Source organism: Thunnus maccoyii, chromosome 3, assembly GCF_910596095.1.
Source record: "Thunnus maccoyii chromosome 3, fThuMac1.1, whole genome shotgun sequence".
Classification (NCBI taxonomy): Eukaryota; Metazoa; Chordata; class Actinopteri; order Scombriformes; family Scombridae; genus Thunnus; species Thunnus maccoyii.
In genome coordinates, this window is record NC_056535.1 from 12,972,838 (window position 1) to 12,994,766 (window position 21,929).

At 40.1% G+C, this 21,929-nt stretch overlaps 1 protein-coding gene across 4 annotated transcripts; it reads left to right on the forward strand.

Annotated features, from left to right (window-relative positions):
- Positions 1–1,070: 1,070 nt before the first annotated feature.
- Positions 1,071–18,232, forward strand: hipk1b (homeodomain interacting protein kinase 1b). 4 transcript variants are annotated; one of them, XM_042406313.1, is made up of 18 exons: positions 1,071–1,408; positions 3,038–3,771; positions 5,342–5,533; positions 6,470–6,651; positions 6,739–6,862; positions 7,191–7,310; positions 7,450–7,536; positions 7,684–7,868; positions 7,982–8,132; positions 8,228–8,414; positions 8,628–8,746; positions 11,180–11,314; positions 12,376–12,536; positions 12,773–12,844; positions 13,735–13,905; positions 14,023–14,237; positions 14,340–14,452; positions 16,081–18,232. In XM_042406313.1, exons 2-18 carry the CDS (start codon positions 3,040–3,042, stop codon positions 16,546–16,548), a joined length of 3,414 nt encoding a protein of 1,137 aa, XP_042262247.1. In that variant the 5' UTR covers positions 1,071–1,408; positions 3,038–3,039; the 3' UTR covers positions 16,549–18,232. The 4 variants fall into 4 exon arrangements, with proteins under 4 accessions (XP_042262247.1, XP_042262248.1, XP_042262251.1 ...); XM_042406314.1 differs by having other exon boundaries at positions 12,379–12,536; XM_042406317.1 differs by lacking the exon at positions 11,180–11,314 and having other exon boundaries at positions 12,379–12,536.
- The last annotated feature ends 3,697 nt before the right edge of the window (positions 18,233–21,929 follow it).

The window sequence follows — 21,929 nt, forward strand, 5'->3', positions numbered from 1 at the left end:
TTCTCCATGCCTATCTCAGTCTTTCATTCCTCTTCTTTTGTAGCCTAGTTTTAACTTTTTTTTTTGTTTTTGTTTTTCAATTGTGCATGCACAAGCATCACTAAATTGTTGATGTTTTTAAAAGAATATTTTGTTGCTGAGGCCATGCAAAGTGTTTTGAATATTGCCCTTATATGTGGAAAATGTCTTCTGAATGCTTTACATAATTTCTGCTGTAACATGAAATCAGAATAAAAAGAAAATTTGCACTTTAACTTATTTTTTGCCTGATAATTATTCCACCCATGGCTCTTGAAAAGAAAGTTGAACTGGTTTCACCTGCCTTAGGTCTACATACTTTCTGGCAACAGACTCTATAGTTTGCAAGGCAAAATAACTCATCTCAAGGTTTTTCAGAATACTGAACCTATAGTCCTTAACATGACATGACAATTCCCTGCAGAGACATTTTTAAAAAATGTATGTCGTACAGTGTGTACTGTGGAGAAGATGGGTTCAACATTATGACTATTTGTTAGTACCATTTGTACATATGTGTACCTTTAGGTAATTGGATAGGTCCATGGAAGTTGACAATGTGTTATTATATAAACTGAATGACAACCATGTTTCAGTGTTTTAGTAAATTCTATTTGACGTCATGGAAAAACTAATCAATAGTCATTTAATTCAAATTCATTCAGAATATTTACAGAATTGTTTTGGTTTTTACTCTGTTTTTCATAGACTATTTACTAATGGTGTCAAACTGAAACCTAAAACAAAACTTAAGGCATGTTTGAGTCAGTCCATAAGTGGAACACATTAGGCTTGAAGGAAAATTACCGGCAAAACTATTACGTCACGTCAATTTCTTTTACCGTAAAGAATGCTGTTTACTTTTGCCTTTTGTCTGAAAAACTATCAAAAATGGGACTCGACCAAATCTCTTGAGCATAAAGTGTTTTATAGCGATCGTGTGTTATATTTTATGTCGAAAGATCCGCTGAAATGCTCTGTTTTGTTAATAATTGCGTGTTCGCCTGCTGAAGTCAGGGTATTTACGGTAATTTCCGGAAATGCCGTAAGATTCGCAGCTGATATAAGGACGTGGTTTGTTCCGGTGAAAAGTGGAATTTGCTGCCTCAAGACAGACGGTTTTTAGAGTAGAATATATTATATGTTTTAATCAACTAATGTACATATTTTAGGACTAGATTAGTTAATGTAAGTAGGTATGTGTTTTTCTCCTGAAAGCTCCGCACTGTGACGCCTGCTGCTGCCGCCTGGCTCGACACAATGCAGGCCTAGCTTAGCATCAAACGTTAACAAGCGGAGGCTAATCGGATAACGCTGCTTCGGCAGACTGCAGTGGGATTTAAACCTCGGACGAAGCCGTTTTTTCGACGGTGTAATAACATCCAATCCGGTATGTAAGAACAATTTCTGTATTTAATGTTGCTTTTCATTTAGCCAGTGACATTTAACTCAACTTTGTGTGTTGCGAGACAAGCCTGCTAGGTTTTTAACGCCATTTTTTCAGAAAGTTAACGCGTTAGCTTGTTAGCATTTAGCGAGTTAAATAACGTTGCCTTGTTGATTTGATCCTTAAACATCGGTGTGTCATTGTGGTTAAGCTACACCTCTATGGTCAGCTAAGTGTCAACCGCACAATATGTATGATCTCCTGGCTGTGGTTTGGTTATATTTTATAACAGTTGCGATCACAGCTGTGGTCCATCACAGTCAGCCTGTCAGCTCCCATCTATGAGGTGCTCAGCACTTCCAATTTATTTTATTCTATAGTCAAAACATATATACACTTTATATCCATGTCATTGTTAACTGGAGCTCAATCAGACTCTTCAGGAAAAGGCCTGTATATATGTCAAGTCGTCACTACCCGAAAACGCTGCTTTGCTGTCCTAGCAGTGACTGAAATTCAAAGTGAAGGTATGACACAGATGGAATATTTTTTGTGGTGTGTTTTTTAAGGTTTGCAGTATTTGTTTCGAATTGTAACGGCAGTGTTGGACATTTAGAAAAAATACAGCGGAAATTCAGGAAAAAAACAGTCTATAGCACTTCACTACTGTCCCACTCCCACCCCTTCAAGACCCCTCCCAGCCAAAGTAACAGGATACATGGGTCAACCAAAATATGAAGGGGCTTTCTTAGGAATAAAGAGAAGGAAACAATGACATTCTCATAGGAAGTACAAATGCATAAGCTCATGAGAATAATTTGCCATTAAACCATTATTGTTGTCTAGATCCAGTCCTTCAGAAAAGCAGAAAAACAGAAAATACCTTACTGTCAGTAAAATTTAAAGTTTTTATGCCTGTGAAGTTCCCACTATCACAGTGAATCTTCACCCAGAACCTTTGGCTTTTAGAGTATGTTCATACAGTATTTACATTGTACCCTCCTCTGCTCCACATTTCCAGCAGGCTACAGAACCTCTTAAACAGTGTCTATGTTAAGGCTGTTGTACACTCTGTTACTTATTAGGTACACCTGACTAAAAGGTTACTACTAATATTTTCATTATTAAGTATTGTGTTGGTCATTTTCTTGATTTAGTTAGTCAATTAAATTTCAAGAAATAGTGAAAAAAGGTCCATCACTTTCCAGTCCAGTGTTCGGTGTTCCTGTTGCTTGTTTTGGCCGCTCATTGGATCAAATCTCAAAGATATTCCAACATATATGACAAGAAACTGGAACCAGAGAACATTTTGTATTTTTGCTTGAAAAATTGCTGAAATGATTAGACGTCTCAGTTCTAGTTCAGTTTTCGTTGAGGTGTTCTGTTGTATATTGTTATATACTGAGAGGTGTTTCTAATATTGTCTACCATCACTGTTAGAGACGGGCTGGATTGTTATATTAATTAAAGCTAAAACAGTCTAGGTGCACCTAACAAACTGGACATTGAGTGTATATGGCAAAGCTCTACATTAGCATTGATAGTTGGGTGTACTTAAAACTTCAAGTTTCAAGTTTTTTTTATGTGATATAGTTTCTTTTTCATATCTAATTCTGATTAATCTCTTTTCAGCTATGAGCTCTCAGCTGCAGGTCTTCTCTCCTCCCTCCATCTCCTCCAGTGCCTTTTGCCGTGTTAAAAAGTTGAAGGTGGAGAGTAATGTTTGGGACGTATCCACCACTGAAGCTTACAGTTCCATAGCGGGCCAGTCTGCATACACCTTCACCCCAGCCATGGCTGTGCCACCCTTTGCACCGTCCCTGGTCTTCCCCCCTGCAGCGCCCGGATCTAGGGGTCAAGTGGTGGTACGGGCAGCTGATAGCACTGGCAGTCTTCCCCGTGGTTCCAGTCGGCGTGTCACTGAGCAGGCGACATCCTCCTCTTACACTCATGCCGAGACGTCCTCTGAAACAAGGGGGCACAGACATGGGCAGAAGAGGAAGATAGAGGAGGCAAGTGAAGGTAGTGGGAGTGGATGTGGCAGCGTACAAATTTTGGAGGAGCTCTCAGCTCCAGCAGCAACTTACTCCACCCGCACAGGAGGCGGTGGAGGAGGGGGCACAGGCCAGTCTATACCTCACTCGGCTCCAACCACCAAGAGCAGCAGCTCCAATGGTGAAGGGGATTATCAGCTGGTGCAGCACGAGATCCTCTGCTCCGTGTCCTGCAGCTACGAAGTGCTGGAGTTCTTAGGAAGAGGCACCTTTGGACAAGTGGCTAAGTGCTGGAAGAGGGGTACCAATGAGATTGTGGCCATCAAGATTCTGAAAAACCATCCCTCATATGCTCGTCAGGGCCAAATTGAGGTAACTAGACATAATTTTGCCAAGAAAACGTTTGTGAATCCTGCTTTGATAGTAAATCTAATTGTACAGTGGTTACTGGTTTCATTTGACAGCATTGTCTTCCCAGAGCGCTACTTGTCAAGCAGCGCTGATACCACAACAATGGCAAAATGAGTATTTGGGTGTGTATCAGCATCAATACAAGAGATGGGCAGTCTAAGTTTAGGATGGGGGTGTAGGACAGTTCTCACATGGCTGCCACACAGACTTGCAAGGGATGTTGCGAGATTAGTTAATTCTCATATTTTTGTTGTGTGTAGTCGGTGTTTCATCACATAATAAAATAACTAGGCAACATTTTCATTAAGTGCCTTCTATAGGCCTGTAACATTTTTTAGATAGATCAGTGGAAGAAATAAAAACCAACATCAAAATTCATCATTTAAAAAAATCAAACAAAACTGCATAGCTATACTGCAAAAAGAATTTTTTGAGAATTTGTCTCATGTTTGACCTGTGAGATCTGTAGTGCTTTTAAAATCATCAGAGCTGTGAAATGAATAACTGGGGGATTTTTCACAAGAAAGAAAATAAAGTGTGTGTTACCGTTACTTGTTAACATAAGGGGACATTCGATTGTTTCGATTTGATGTCGCTATAGTTAAATGAGTACAATGGCAGGAAGAATGTGATGTTAGACTGGTCTAATGTATTGGGCAGTTTTAAGTTATTAAAGCTATGTGGTGCTTGTGTAAATGCCAAGCAATTGCACAAGAATAGTCCCTTAGTGGAACAAAAGCAAGTTGATAGAATAGGGAAAAAATAGTTTTTGTTTTTGTTTATTGTTAAAATTGTTATGTAACACACATTACATGGTATTGAATGCTAATATTCAGTTGTTTGTTGATTAAAAAAAGTAGTGTCATATGAAAGTGCTCCAGACATCAGTCAATATATATGCCAACTTTATCTTTGCTGAATTGAGATTTATTTTTTACTGAGTTGAATGTCTTAAAGGATTTTGTGGGGCACCACATGGCTAGGCTTGAAAAGTGGAGCTAAAGCCCACCCAGAGAAACTCCCCATAAAATATCCACAGTCTCTAATACGGAGTGTTTTTGTTCGTAACACAACATATAAAGCAAGTTTATTAACACTGTGTCCCTCTGTGCCACAGGCTCGTTTTGTGTTTTAAATGATCAATTACACACGTAAACACGTGTTTCTTAACTTTGCAGTTCATATTTGCAGATACCGTGACTGAAAGTGCTCGGCCCCAGACGACATAACCCAGATAGATATAAATGTTATGTCCTCTGTAGTCAGCCACACAAGTTTTGAACGTCAGACAGTTTGGATTAAGATGTGAAGATGTAAAGTGTCTTCCTGTCAGCAGCTGTGATACTAATGATGCAGCATCATTAATCATTCTGGAGGAAATCAGCCAAAGTAAACTTGTAATCACTGTAATTGACCCACATATATCATGTAATTACCATGTTCTTCTTTGCGCTTGCATTTTTTATATGAAACATGAGTGAACCAGCATTTATTGACATGTAACGTGGAATTATTTGTTCCTCTTTTGTAGGTGGGCATCCTGAACCGGCTGAGTGCAGAGAACGCAGATGAGTACAACTTTGTGCGTTCATATGAATGCTTCCAACACAAGGGTCACACCTGCTTGGTATTTGAGATGCTGGAGCAGAACCTGTATGACTTTCTCAAGCACAGCAAGTTCAGCCCGCTCCCTCTACGGCACATCAGACCCATCCTGCAGCAGGTTGGCAAATGTTTTGGCAGATATTCATAAAACGTTGTTGTTGTTGTTTTTTTATGCCCTTGCACCGGTGACAGCCGTGACTGGAGGCATTATGATTCGTGTTGTCCGTCCATTCCCATTCTCGTTAATGTGATATCTTAGGAACACCTTGAGGGAATTTCTTCAAATTTGGCACAAATGTGCACTTGGACTCAAGGATGAACTGATAAATCAAGAATTGATACACAAATTATGACAAAGTTTCACACAAATGTCTAATAGGATAAAATGATGACGTGATGATGTTTTGTACACAAAAGGTCAAAGGTCAGCTTCACTGTAACATCATAATGTTCTGCAAAAACACTTTTCTGGCCATTATTCAACACCATAACTCAGAAACAGAAGGGGAGATTGTGACCATATTTCACATTTGGTCAGACACTGAATTGGTGACACTAATCTTGGATGCCCACCTTGAAACTGTGGTGATTGTTTAGATCTTCTGTGCTCCCACGTTGAAGATGTGTGTGAAGCGTCCACGTTTTAGTATTTGTAATGTCTTTGCAGCAACATCCATATCTGAAGCTTTGTCTACTGTCGTGGCTACAACTTTGTGTTCTATCAGAAACAGCTTTATTGGTCAAATGTGTTAACACATACAAGGAAAATACACTTAATACCTTTTTATTAAATTCCTTCAAAGTCTTCACTACAAATATTATGAGTCTGGACAGACAAGGATGTAAACTGCTACTTGACTGGTTGGCGGAGTCATACAAGCACGAGGCGCTATTCTAGTGTAAACTGTACTCTTGACAACAGTTATCATGTAATAACCCATCGTACCATTACATTTGTTTTGTTATTGCTAATATAAACTTTAAATGTGAGAACTTTGCTGTTTCCATTCTTATTATTGCATCCAGACGATTATTGATGTCTTTTTATCTTTAGGTGGCTACAGCGCTGATGAAGCTGAAGAGCCTGGGGCTGATTCACGCAGACCTGAAGCCTGAGAACATCATGCTGGTAGATCCTCTCAGACAGCCCTACAGGGTGAAGGTCATTGACTTTGGCTCAGCAAGTCATGTTTCCAAGGCTGTCTGCTCTACCTACTTACAGTCCCGCTACTACAGGTAACAGATCTGTTTATATTGACAAAAGTCTGCAGCACAGCTCTGTCTCCTTGGTACCAGTCCTTTAATCTTCTCCTTGCTGTCCAGGGCTCCAGAGATCATTTTGGGTCTCCCGTTCTGTGAGGCCATTGACATGTGGTCTTTAGGCTGTGTGATTGCTGAGCTGTTTCTGGGTTGGCCTCTCTACCCTGGAGCCTCTGAGTACGACCAGGTCAGTACCACAGCTTAAGCCAGTGTTTCACAGGCTTTATCTAGGAGTGAGAAACATGTGAAGTCATTTCTGCTCAAAGGTCAAACCTCGAGACAGAATAGAGGCTGCAAGTTGCTGATCTTAAATTGGTAGCAGGTCATAAAGGTGCTGTATGTGCTCTGTAGAAACTCAAACTGAGTCCTGTTAGTTTTGCTATGAGCCTAGAAACAATGCAGAGGAACAAACGACAAACTGTAAGGGTACTGCAGTTTGTAAATTTTAGTCATATCAATGACACTTACTGTTTTGTCTAACTCTGATTATTAAACTGTTTTTTTCCTGTGTTCAGATCCGTTACATTTCTCAGACTCAAGGCCTGCCAGCGGAGTACCTACTGAGTGCCGGCACTAAGACCAGCCGCTTCTTCAACCGAGGCCCTGACTCTAGCTATCCACTCTGGAGGCTCAAGGTTAATAAAAACATATATCAGTCATGCAGATTATCTGCTTAATATGTAAGCTGTAAAGGGATATTATCAGGGATATTAGATGATATTAGATATTAAATGGTTTCAGAACAAAAGATAAATAGACATATGCATTTTTCAGACCCCATCAGAGCATGAAATGGAGATGGGCATCAAATCCAAGGAGGCCAGGAAATATATCTTCAACTGTTTGGATGACATGATGCAGGTAAATGGCAATTTCTTAGAATAACATCTTATTTGTGCAGTTATGTTTTGCTCATCTTTGCACTCATACAGTATTATATACATAAACCAGGAAATCTCTTTACCTTTGGTTGTTTGACATTTTTTGCTTTTATATTGTTTATTCCAGGTCAACCTTTCATCTCATTTGGAGGGGACGGACATGTTGGCTGAGAAAGCTGACAGACGAGAGTTTATAGACCTCTTGAAGAGGATGCTTCGTCTGGATGCTGACAAGAGAATCACACCCACTAAAACTCTGGGTCACCCCTTCGTCACAATGAGCCACCTCATGGATTATCCACACAGCTCCCAGTAAGTTTGTCTAATCACACGTTCTTTTAGGAAATGGTGCACATGTTTGTTTGTTTGTTTGTTTATTTAGTTGAGGCTTTATTGAAATGTAATTGCTGAAATGCCATCTCCAGTGTGAAGTCGTGCTTCCAGAACATGGAGATCTGCAAACGCAGGAACGCCTATGACAGTGGCAAATCCCTGTACTCTACCAATGCAGTCCCCAGCGCTGCAGCGGGCAACCTAACCGTTACCTTCAGTAGCCAACTCAACCAGCATAACCAGGTATGCCCTCCATCTTCACAGCTTTACATATGTTTAGAGATCTGTAATTCTGCTGGTGTTAATTAGAGGTGGATTGGTGGTTTTTCCTCTAACAGGTGCCTTCAGCGGGGGGAGCGGTGCCTTTGCTCAACTACCAGCCAGCTCTGTACCAACAGGCGACAATCAACATTCCCGGGCTGGCTCAACAGAGTGTCCCGATTCCGACGCGTCCTGCTGGGCTGTGTAGCCAGACAGAACCCTTCCAGCAGACTCTGATCGTCTGCCCACCCTCCACTATTCAAGGTACAGGATAAAGTTGCTTTCAGATGTCAGAAAACTGGATACAGTGTTTATATGTTACAGTATCCCCCTTTTTTCTGTAATCAGGGATACTTAAAAGACCCGATTATTAAAGGATACCTGTTGTGCATTCAAACCTTCTCTGAGCTGTTTGATTTTTTTTTTTTTATCAGCATCAAGTTATTCATTGGCATATTGTGTTGAAATGTTTTCTAGGGCTACAGCCATCCAGTAAGAGTTCCAGTTTCCCTGTGAGGATGGAGAACTCTGTACCCATAGTACCTCAGAACCAGTCTGCACAGTCGTTGCAGATCCAGCCAAGTATGCTTACACAGGTAAGAGCTTGTAAGGTGTATGAATCTGGTGTCAAATGTGAGGTGCTAATCCTGCTGGTTTTATATAATACATTTTACAATGTACTTTTTTCCGGTATGTACTAGGGGTGTAACAGTACGTGTATTCACCCCAAACTGTTCTGTACAGGATGTTTGGCTCGATACATGGCTTTCCTCGGTTCTGTGTGCTCCATGACCCAAACAATTGCTGTCAAAATAGTTTAATAATCCTCTTACTCCGATGTGTGGAACAACAACTCTAGAGCACGAGTTCCACCCAGAACATTATGGCAGCACACCACTTAGCTGAAGCATGCTCATGGAAGTATGCTAGCCGACTTAGCCAAAGTAGCCTGGTCACCTTGTAGTGTCGCTGCTGTCAGAATGACAACCGAGACCCACCAAGTGCAACGCTTTTATTTAAAATATGCTCTGTATGCTATGTTATCTCCGTAGTGAAACGATACTGCATCTCCCCGCCACCCTTCCCTCTCGGTGACAGTCAGCTTTTCACTCTGCCTTTGAGTGAAGCCATTTATTTAAAAAAATAAATGAATAAAAGTAGCAGTTTGGTCCCTCTGACTGATATATTATTATTGTTGTTGTTGTTATATATGACATCATTAGATTATTAATACTGAAGCATCAATGTCTAAGCAGCATGTTACTGTCGTAGCTGCTGGAGGTGGAGCTAGTTTGAACTACTTTATATACAGTTAAGTCCATAAATCAGCATAAAACAGCTGTCAGCAGGTGTCCTGACTCCTTGCAAGAAACAGAAAAGTTCTTTTTCTACTGCAGCACAACTAAACTGTTTCAGTAATTGTTTTGGCCAATGAGCCACTGTTGGATGCTTACATTTTTCAAAATAATAGACCAAAATGTTATTTTCTAACTTTCTTGTTTCCTGTTGTACTGAAATCATACCGAACCATGACCCTAAAACAGAGGTACATACTGAACCATGAATTTTGTGTACCGTTACACCCCTAGTATGCTTTGTAAAAAAAATGCTTTGTATTTGCCAGCTTTTTCCCCTCATTATTTTATTTTTGGTGACCCTGTCTCTTGCTTTACAGTGGAGATATGTTTACCTTGCTGCAAAATAATGTGTCATCATATGTAAGACGGATGTAACCTTTTGCAGACTTTACATGAGAATGTTTCTGCTTTTGTTTCCACAAGAGCTGTGGCTAAAAGTTACAGGAATCTTATGTAGTCCAAAGTAGATAAGTTACTGGAGTGATTATCACATAAGATCCTGTTTGGCGTATGTTCCCACATGAAGTTGACACAGGGAATTTGCAGAACACTTATACCAGATTCAGACCAACACAGTGATGTGTGTGTGAAACCCACATTGGCGGTCAATCTGAATGGGTCAGTGCATGTCTTCAGTCCTCTCAGCCAGGGTTTGACAAGGGTTGAATGCTGCCAGACTTAGTTTATTTCTATCAGGGATGCAAATGCATTGAATGATACAGGCATTTTAAATATAATTTAACAGACTTCCTGAAAAAAGAGAGAGGATTAAGAAAGAATGAGGGAGAGAGGGGTGGATGGGAACAGACAAAGAAAGTGTACATATGTGAGCAAGAGAGAGTGTGCAACAGAAACTCAACTATTGTCTGGTAATTATTCAATGTAGTCCTAAATTCAGTTAAATTCTCTTTTTTTAATGACGGACAAGAGTCTACGAATAGTGACAACCAGAGTGACGGTTGTCTCATCTGAGTGGGTCCAACCTGGAGTAAACATGCATTGTCCATATGTACATCTCCTAGGAAAGGGTTAATAGAGGTTAGGTTGCCATTGGATTTGGGGATGTGTAGCATTAGGTTAGCCAGTTTACAGCATTGTACACTTCTCAATATTTGGCTCAGAGAAGTGTTAACCTTTTGTAAACATTGATGGGACTTTTCTTGCTGCTAGCAGAGCTGGTAAAAGTTTTGTGGGGACATTTTGACATGTTTTCTTCTATAAAAGTTTTACTTTCAGTGGAGATGCTTGTTATTTAAACGCATTTACTCCAGTTAAGTTTTGAAATCACAGATTTGGCTTCGGCCAAATGGTTCATGCTGTTTTTGTTGTTTCTGCTGATTATATCTCGCCTTGGATTTGCTTCCAGAAGTGATTGGACTACCACTGGGGGCCAGGCCTGTCTTATTCCCAGTCTCTTAGCTGGGATTGAGGCCAGATGTGGAGTGCTGGAGACTCATCTGGCTCAAAAAATTAGTTAATTTCAGTTTGCTAAAATGGGGAATAATTGCTGCACATGGCGGAGGTCAGGTGTCCAGATGACCAGCGTGCATCTCTTGTACAGCTGGTTTCATCCACTCTGTTCCTTCATCAAAATCCAATAACAGCCTTGAAGGACATAACTTTTCATCATACCCTAACACTGCCTTCCCCTATCCTCCCTCCCTCCTCCAGGGTTCCTGCACACCCCTGATGGTGGCCACCCTGCACCCTCCCTCAGCAGGCATTGCCCCCCAGTATTCTCTGCCCCTCGGGCTGGGCACCGGGGTGGGTCGGCCCACCCTCCTGGAGCACACAGCCACAGTGCTGGTAAAGCAACGATGACCGAAGAAAGACATGCACACTCCCTCCACCACTAACAATGCCATCTCTCTCTCTCTCTCTTTCCTGCCCCACTCTCCCTTTACTTTTCATTTGTTTGCAATTTTTTCCTCTCCGTCTGCACCAACACGTCGTATGGGGCTATTCTTTATTTTATGCATCATATTTCTATATTTTCCCTTCTACACATGCGGACTTGTCATGGATGTCAGGATCATAGTTGGTCGATGCTTATTTATTGGAAAATCATTGAAAACTTATTGATTAACAGTTTCTTTGGACTGGCATCGCCATTTATCCCTCCTGGTATTCATCAACATTTTCTTTCATATTGGTGACATTAGATCCAAATTGACAAAACATACAATCTTCTTCCACTCCAAAGGACACCCCCTCCCAACACCATTCACTCACTCCTCCATTCTCTCCCCCACAGTCTTTCCCCATAGGTGTGCTGAGGGCATGGAGCGCATGTGTTGCTGAGTTGGTCTGCGCTTTGCTTGCAGCTTCTCTTGTCCTGTCCTTCCTTGGTTTCAGCAAAGGATGTTGCAGCTACAAAGCACACTAAAATTCCTATTCAACAGCTTGACTCTCTGACACATATCTTCTATTCCAGCCCCACAACATGTGGCATGCCTTTTCCCAAGACAGCTTATCAGCAGACAGTTTGGCATCAGTGAACTTAACTAACTCTCTTCAGTGTTTCTTCTTTAACAGGCACCATGGTTTTGTGTATACTTGTCTTTATACCTGTTTACAGTGCTTCATTGTTTGTGCTTTGCATGATATCATTTTGTGGATTTGTTGCAGGGCAATGCTATAATAAGGGAATGGCTTGGGAAAGGTTGCTCGCTTATCTAGCTTTGTGCTTTTGCCTGTAGCAGACATTGGCCATTGGTGTGTCTCTGTCTCTGGTCTTTAGATTTATTTCTCAGCATGGCTCAGTTTGTCTGGCCCATTCCAGCAATCCAGTTATTTGTGTCGATTCATAAATGTATGATCCCTGTTGTTACATGTACTGAAGTGTGAGTGTCTGTTTTTTTTCTCAGCAGGCCTGGCCCACTGGAGCCCAACAGATCCTCATACCATCATCATGGCAGCAGGTCCCAGGCGTGGCTATCCACAGTTCTGCCCACCAGTCGACTGTTGCCGAATCACCCCTGGACGCCCATCACTCAGATGCTGCCACGCAGCAGGGACACAGCTGGAGGTGGGTCAACCAACTAGTGTTACAGTCCTGATGCACACAAACACACCCAGTGTAGATTCTCACTATTTTACAGCCATCTGTTTTCCACTTTATCAAATGCAAAAGTGTTTAATTTAAATGAGTCTTGGTTTTACAGTGACTCACATAGTCAAGGATAGTCAGCTTTCCTTTGTGTTTATGTTATAATTTTAACAGTGGTTCCCAACACTAACTTAATTGACCTTTGACCTTAATAGGAGCACAACTCAAGCCAGGACTCAGCAGGAGAGGAAGAAGGTCAAGGCCAGACGTGGAGAGAACAGAAACAGGTTGGTATTCAATGGCTAAAAAGAACTCAACCAAAACCACAACCAGCTGTTGCACATTACTTAGTCATTTCTGTAATGTTTCTCACTTCAAAATTCAAGCATTTATTACTCAACAAGACCAAGAGTCTACAGTCATGCTAACAGCTCTGAGAGGTTTTAGTTCAGCACAGTGCTGCTTTGAGCTAAAAGCTCATGTCAGTATGCTACATGTCACAATGACAGTGTTAACATGCTGATGCTTAGCAGATATGTTTACCATATTCTCCATCTTAGTTTACTGTGTTAGCATGCTAACAATAGCTAATTAGCACTGAACACAAAGTACAATTGAGTTTCATGGGAATGTCTTTAGTTTTTAGGTTTTTTTTACCTGATGTGTGAACCAAAGTTCAAGGCAACCCACCCAATAGTTGTTGAGACATTGAGACATTGTTTTCAAAACTACAAATGTCAGCCTGATGGTGGCACTATAGCAGAAGGAAGGGCCTCAACAAAGTCAGTGGGTCCATATAATGTCAATCAATCCAGTAGTTGTTGTGATATTACAGTCTGGTGGTGGATTGAATCACTGACCAACAGACTGACCTTGCCATACTGCTAGCATGGCTAAAAAACACTGTTTGAAGTACATGCAAAGAATTATTGATAGATTCAAAAGTAACAAAATGTAGGAGCAACTTAGTGTTTTGTGCTGACAATGCTAAATTGAAGTCATTTTCTGTGTTAGACTGTTTGTTTGTTTTTTCTACAACTTTGTTTCCTGTCCAGTAGATTTAAACACAATTTTCCAAGTGGCTCATGAGTTTTATCTGCTTCTTGTCTGTTATCACAGCTGAAATCACATTTTCTTTGGGCGTAAAACTCAATATTTGCTCTGTTTCTCTGTTTAGGGGTATATCCACTGCAACATTGCTCAGCAGCAGTGGTGTGACACCACCCAGCTCCAGCGCCACGTTGTCCCAGCCAATCGTCATCTCCGACACACCTAGCCCGGCGGTCAGCATCATCACTATCCACAGTGACACTGACACAGAGGATGAGCGCAAGTTCCATCCTGCCAGGTGAGAAACAGACACTCCTCTGCATCAAACACGTTCAAAGTTTGTTGTTTTTTTTTCCTCCCTAATGAAGTGATTTTCTTGATATGACCTGTGAAATAACAGTTTCTCTGTTCATAGTGTTGGACTGAGCCAGCGAACTAATGTTATCAGCTGTGTGACGGTGCATGATTCAGACTCCTCTACTGCCAGCCCTCTGACTCCTCTGCCCCGCACACTTAACACAGCTAGCACCGTGTCATCACGCCAGGCAAAGTCTCTGGCAGTGGTGGCACCTTCAGTCAAAACCCAGGGGTCAGAGAGAGCAGCAGTTTCTCGCAGCCGCCTAGAGACTGGTGAGAGCCCTTTGTTTGCTTATTGTTGTGTGTTATCAATAATGAATTTTACTTTGGGTTTAAAAGCAGCATTAAGTAATACCTACTACTTTTGATCCCCAGTTAACTACATGAAGCCTAAGAGGTCATCTAACCGACAGCCCTGCAGTTCAGGGGAGAGCATGGACCGTCACGGACTGATGCCGAGCCAGTCACACCCCTTAAATCTCAGCCAGGTGAGGTTTCTTTTGTGATAATGTGTATATGAGGTTAGATGTGGCAGTTGGTCAGTTTTGGTAATAGGGCTGTCGCAATAATCGCACTATTGCAATACTACAGACAAGCCAACTACGGTGGATGGCAAGCAACCGCCACAATGGCGCTATGGGGGGGAATGTAACGGGACAGAGTGCACAGTAAACTCGGCAGCCACACATTTCTCTGTTCTGTATTTCTCTTGTTTTGTGTCTTCAGGTTAGGCTAACCCATTGTTGCTAACTTTGGAGCTAACCCCCTTCACTTTTCCAGCATTTGGGGAAACAACAGACTTTTTAGCATTTATTAACTGACACACTGTAGTCTGTACTGTACATCTACTGCCAGACTGACAACTTACTACTAACCTTTTCCTCTGCCCCGCGCGCATCCACCGTCACTTCTCTGCCCCTCGCTCTTTTCCTCTCGCTACGCAAACATATTCCTTAACAGAGCCACGCTACCAATAGTTTCCCAGGCAACGACACAGAGGTTGACTCACGTACCGGAATAGCGCTGCACAGAGACTCCCAAACGCTGTCGATTTCCGAATGAATGGACATTCATATTGCTGTTGAGCCACCCTGAATCACTGCAGGGGAAATTCCGTCATTGCGACAGCCCTATTTGTTAATGAGTTCTGGTGAAGAGTTTAACTTGTGTTGGCATGTTGAAGAGTTTCATTTTGTGCTGGCATTACACAGAGGTAGACAATTGTAAGTATCGTAAGCACTCCATGGGAGAATGGGTAAACACTTCAGTATCTTCCTCATTTAATAGCACATATTGGCAATAACAGGTTGGGAGGTCAAGGGGGAGGAGTCTTTGGAAGATGTCTTTTGCAACTAGTGACTGCTGTTCCTCTTTGATGCTGTGTGATTTTCCAGCTCACACCATCATACTCACATTGCATTTGTTGGACATCAAACACAAGACTAGTTACTGATAACTGTTTTATTTCAACACATAAAGACATTTCTGGCACAGATTCTTCAGCTTTGGTGACATAGTATCAAAGATGTTACTGACACAGAAATAGTACTACTTAAAAAAACAAAGTCTAAAGTGCTCTCTGCTGGACAAACGATGTATTTGCAGGTATTTTAACATTTACTCACCTATGTGCAAGTACCATAAAACAAAACTTGTCAAATTCTGGTTCCCAAACTGGGACTCCTCAAGAGGTTGTTTTTTTTCCCTCAAATCTTTGTTTGTTGTGGAATAGTGGAGTTTGATCTCTTCTGGACTCTTAAAAACTTTCCATGAAATCTATTTGAGAAGGAAACATCACTCTTTAGATGTTGAACCACTCACAGCTCATGGACACATACAACTTGTGATGTGATCACAAGTCGGGGTGACTTGACTACAAAGGATCACAAGCCAAAAGTTTGCAACTAGTGCTCTAATGTGTAAAAGCATCAGCTGCTTTGAAGTTGAAGTGTTTCTTTGTGATTTCGTCTCCCACCTGTAGTTTACAACAAAGGTGGATTCTACCAAAAGTGTTTATTATCAAGTCGAGAGAAACTGAGCGACATAGTGTACAAGTGATTTTCTGCTTTCTCACTGTCGCACGTGTACTGAGTGATATTTCACATTTGTTGTTAAGGTTCAGCCGGTGGTTTCCTCATCTCAGGAGCGTTCAGGAGCATCTCACAGTGACTCATCTTTGCGTCGCCAGCAGACGTTTCCTCCAGCCGTCTCTGCCGCTCACTACAACTTCCCAGAGGTGTCCGCCCTGGCCTCCGCCTCAGCCCCCGGCCCCAGCCTGTACACCTACCCAGCCTCCACCGCTCTCTCCTCTGCTTCTCAGGCCATGGAGCAGCTGCTGGGCCGTGGTCACAGCACCCACGGACACTCCCCCTCCGCCTATGCAGCAACATACACCTCATCCTCCTCCAGGAGAGACTCGGCCAGCCGCAAGGACTCTGTCAGTAGTCTGCTGCACGGCCTCCCAGCAGCCTACCAGCATCAGTTCGCCGCTGGTTCACCCTACGTTAGTGTGACACCCCGGGCTGAGGCTTACAGTGCCTACCAGCTAAGCCCGAGGCGCCTCACACAGTACCCCTACCTATAAGCAGTCACACACACTTTAAACAAAGAAAAGAAAAAAATCTACTTCCCCATATACTATCACAAAGGGACATTTAAACTGTAGAACAACTGTTGGTCACTTATTTGATTGCTGCTTTTGACTACAAGGCAGCATTTCATCTCCTCATTTATCATTTATATGCTCTTTCAGACTGTTTTAGTGTTTTTGAAACGTTCATTGGTATTATTTGATATTGTATCAATTATTTTCCCTTGAAAAAATATTGTTTATAACCCGTATTTTATTCCCATCTTATTCAGATGTACAATTAAGGCATTGTGGTAATGGTATTTTACACCTGTTTATCTTGAGGTTTTGTGTGAAGAGAGATTATTCTCCTGTCACAAGCTGCGACGACACTTTAGGCGAGCTTTCAGGCGCCTGACTCAGAGCTAGTTAAAGGCTAGCTCACAAAGAGTTTCAAGTCATTTGTTTTTGTCTTTTGTTTTTTTCCATGAAACTTGTTACAAAGTTTTCACACTAAAGTGAATCCCTGTGTTTTAGCTAACATAATAATAACTGTACATTACCCATGTTTGTTTACTCACAAATATGTCTTTTACTCAATGTTTAAATTATGTTTTGTCAGCGTGAGGCAGTACAAGGAAGGACCACGAAGATGTCGAATAAGGGTTTTGTTTAAAGCTGAGAAAGGTGGTGAAACTGTGATGGATCAATGTTAATTTAAGTGCACATGTGATAGTCTGTTAATGTAGTGAGTGTTTAGGCAAGATTAAAAAAAATCATGTCCTTATGCAATAGAAACTTTTTAAAACTGCATCAACTGAGTGCTGAATGTATTTATGAAGTACAGACGAGTGTGATCACCATCCTGAGGAACGACGTTAAAGGCTTTTGTTTTTAATTGTAAGAAGAAAAAAAAAAAGAACTAACTTTGTTTCCCTACTTTTTAAATATGAAAAATCTAGTTTCACACGGGCAGAAAAAAATATTCTATATCTGTGAATTCTGCGTTAGACCCATAATGTGTAGGACCTGATACTTGTGAAATTGATTTATGGCCAGTTTTTACTGCTCCTCTGGATGTAGTAGCAATGTACCCACACTGCAGTACAGTGTGACTGATTGTAAAAAAATAAAAATTAAAAAAAAAAAATAAGAGAATGCAATCTGTCAGCAAATAGGCTTTCTGATCTGTTATTTAATGTTTGGTGCAAAGGCTATTTAGCAGTTATGTCTTCTACGTGATTGAGTCAAAGGTGGTGCCGTCCACTAAACATACGCAGTGTATTCACCCCCCCCCCAAAAAAAAAAATGTTGGAAAATATGTTGAAATTCTGTGTTTTCCACATGCAGATAACTACAGTGTGGATGCAGCAGTCCTACTGTTGGTCTTGTCTGGATTCAGGTGGGGTATGCAGAGCCACTGTGTAACAGCAGATCAGCGTTTTCTTCCCACCATTTTTAGTTAAAGGAGGTGACTCTCGGGATGGTTAATGTGGGTTATGAAAGCTTTTTTAGTAAATCCTTCCCTGTTGTGTTTGCATCAGTTTTGTGTTGTAACGTCTGAATATTTAACTGTATTTCATGTATCATCTTAACATAGTATAGTTAAAGATGCTACTTGGTAGAACTAATTCAGGGAAAAGGTTTCAGTTCAAATAATCCACTGTCACTGTTTTCAATAAAATAATCACAAATTCAAGATGACTCTGTTCATTATTTCACACCCACGAGTGAATTCATTTGAATTGAAAGTGGAACTACCAAGATTCATGTTAGTTATGAACCTGCTTACCTCAGACAGCTGCTGGGGGTATTAGCACTGATAATAAAAACAAGATAAGTTATCCAGGCATTTTCAATGGTACATACATTGAACAAGACACTGCCCCATGCTGACAAGTTCAGACATGAATGACCTTTAACAGTAATAACTTTGAACCTTAGCTTCTTGCTGTAGTGAACAAGGCGAGTAATAAAACAGTAGATTAAGATTTTAAAAAATATAATTGTGCATATGTTTAAAATATGTTTTATGTTTAAAGTTGCAGTGTGACATTTACATTTAATAAAAACGCATTTTTCACATGTATTAAATGCATTAAACATTTTGTAAATGTGAGAAAATCTGTTCAAATATTTGTTAAATGAGAAAAAAATGTCCTCATTGTAACTTTCAACAAACAGGTTTGATATTTATTTGACATTTAACTCTCAATATTTAGGAGTCATATTCAAGTAAATCCAGAAACATAAAAACACAGAAAATAAATGAATACTGGCTTAAATCTTATATTATGAAATAATACAAAATTTGTGGACGACACACATACACGCAATATCAATAGTTTGTTCTAAGCTTTTGTTTTGTTTTTTATACATTTTAAAATGTTTAAAAATGTTTATTTAAAAGGGATTTATAGCATCACATTATGCCTAGCATACACTAGAAGACTTTGAAACTCTTTCACATGACTCACAAGACAAGATCGCTTACATCTAAGGATAATGTGTCATAAGTCACTGAGTTTGTAGTCACCGAGCCTGGGGATCTGGCAGGGTCACTGCGAGACTACAACTGGATTCCCATTGAGGTTGTTTCCGGTTCTGCTCCTGGTGGAAATTTACAAGAAGAAAAACTGTTGAACAATGGAGCAGAAACAGATGCCGCCCTTGTTGTGTGTAGTGGTGTGTAATGAAATGTAAATTCATTAATTCATTAATTCATTAATTCATTCGGTTATAACTGAACAACAACAAGCGTGAAGAGTAACAACAGACACTACACGCCGACTGTTCCTGTTATTAACTCATTTTTATTTAACAACTGTATGGAAGCCTGATATGGGAGATGCATAGAGAAGCACACTAAAAAAAAACCCAACATATCTCCGTCGTCTGACTTTTGATGAAGAAATGTCTACTAAATGAAAGAAAAAACACTTCAGATAATACTGACTGATTTTGCTGATTTTTGCGAAATGTGCGCATTCTTTATTTGCTGTTGGTCTCCGAATAGCATCCAGAGATAATTAAAGGCATACTGAACAGGGCTCATGTCAAATTCACAGTCAAATTAAAATGCTCACCATGGCACGTAAAAAAATAAATAAATGAATATTGTTAACAAAATCTGTATTATTCATTCCTTCTCGCTTCCTTTTATTCCGATCGGAGGCTTCTTTACAAGCCTCCTCTGATTATTAATTGTGCATTATTAGACTATAGACGAACCCTATCGTAATTAAGAATGACGTAATCTCTGCCGTGATAAAAACAGTTTGTAATCCTAACAGTCTGGTGCCCTGCTGTCTGCTTAGTCATCATATAAAAAAGAACTGTTGGCTATAGTAGGTTACATAACGTTAAGAGGCTCAGAGTTCATTTAATATATTAGCTGACTTCTTAATGTGAGTCTGTTTCTAACCTCAATCGCATCTGCGTAAATCTAGCATAGAATTAAGGTAACTTGTGTACAAATAAGTTATTGAATTAACATATAAATCAAATAAAATGTACCTTGAATAACAACACAACAATGTAGCGGTGTCTCCATCACCCAGACTGATAACCTGTGAAACTGGGAGGAGAGAGATGGGGTGGTCTGCTAATGACCCATCCTTCTTCTTTAGTTTCATTGGTCTAAATCTAAATCTAAATCTAAATAGTTTTACTTTTACTTGAATGAAAATTCTTTATATCAACAGTACTTTTACTCAAGTAAAAATATTCTAGTGTTCAGGTGAATTGCTCAAACTAACACCTGAGGTAAACAAATCCGTAAAGGTCATCTATGTGTCATTGCTTCTGTTTGTTGTTTTGACTTGGGAAAAAAACTGAACTGATCCAAATAACTTCTTCCCATAGCCGCAGTGTTCATACAAGTACATGCAAGGATACTTCAAACCACAGAAAACATCTGCTTTTGGCCTGTGTATGTGTTATATGTGTTGAACGAAAATAAATCAATATCAATATAGAGCTTCATGAAGTCTCCCAGTACAAAGAGTTGCTCCTAGTGAGGTTTTCTAAGAATTTCCCCTCACAGTAAAGACTAGATCCTGGTAAAGATAAAAAATTATTCACAAAGCGTCTTTGCCCTTAAGAGAGCTTCTAAGGTGAAAAACTGTTCGGAGTAAGGAGGAAGACTTTTAAGAGGCTAAAGAGTTTCTTAAGCAGAGGTGAAAATGGTGGACAGACAAAAAGGAAGGAGAAATATTCTCCAAACGCTGAGTGACAGTAAATTAATGAAATGTTACAGATTAGATCATTCAAGAATGTTTGTGGTAGATCTCATAAGAGACGCGCTCACATCTTCCACCCAATGCAATAACACAAGAACGCCACAAATGAAAATGATCACAACACCAAGATATTTGGCAACTGGGAAAATTTGGAATTTGCTGGCAGCTGAAAAAAAAGATATCAGCATTGGTTGGTATACACACACACACACACACACACACACACACACACACACACACACACACACACACACACACACATATATATGTATGTATATGTATATATATGTATATATATGTATATATATATATATATATATATATACCAACCAATGCTGATATCTATACAGACTGGCCAGCAAAAAAACTGATGAAAGTTGAGCCATTTTCCACCTGTTAATATCAAATAGATTAAATACTAAAATGACCAGCATGTTAAATAAACGTAAATAAATATAACAACTATCAGCGTGTGAATAGACTACTGCACAAGTAGGCAATAGAATAGAGTAGAATAGAATAGAATAAAAAGCCTTTTTGTCATTGTATTGTAGATACAACGAAATTAGGAGTGCAACTCCTGGTTGGTGCATTAAAAATACAGTAAAACATAGTCTCACACATTCACACAACACAAGTCCTAAAATAAATGAATAAATATAAAACAGTAAAGTGTATCAATGAAAACAGGTGTAGTATACACCGGAGTATATTAAATATTGCCCATATTTTCAAACATTTCATAGGATACTTTTAAAGTAGAGCTCACAATTTATTTAACAGAGATGTTCATTGCATAAAATAGTATTTATAATTACATCATGTCTCTTAAGAGAGACTAAATTCTATGATTGAGCCCATCAATTTCACTGTCCATTATATGCCCATTATCACTAAGTGTGTATTTTTCTTTCTTTCTATCTTTTTTTTTTTTTTTTGGATCAACAAATCACACCTTTTTAAAAGAATGTCATACCCAGCAACTAGGTCAACCACACCTCCTCACTAAGGTAAAAGTTTCTCTCACTTCCTTGCTCAGAGTTGCTCTGAGAAGTTTTATTAAATCACTCCTAAACCAGGACTCCTTGCTAGAAATGTTTAGAATAAGTCAGGAGTTCTGTGAGAATATTCTCAGGATGTGTGTGAACACAGCCA

Bases quoted from the DNA above. Each gene is read 5' to 3' on its own strand.
- hipk1b (XM_042406313.1), top strand. From the start codon at position 3,040: ATGAGCTCTCAGCTGCAGGTCTTCTCTCCTCCCTCCATCTCCTCCAGT. The intron at 3,772-5,341 runs GTAACTAGACAT...CCTCTTTTGTAG, and splicing joins CTCGTCAGGGCCAAATTGAG to GTGGGCATCCTGAACCGGCT. The intron at 5,534-6,469 runs GTTGGCAAATGT...TTTTATCTTTAG, and splicing joins TCAGACCCATCCTGCAGCAG to GTGGCTACAGCGCTGATGAA.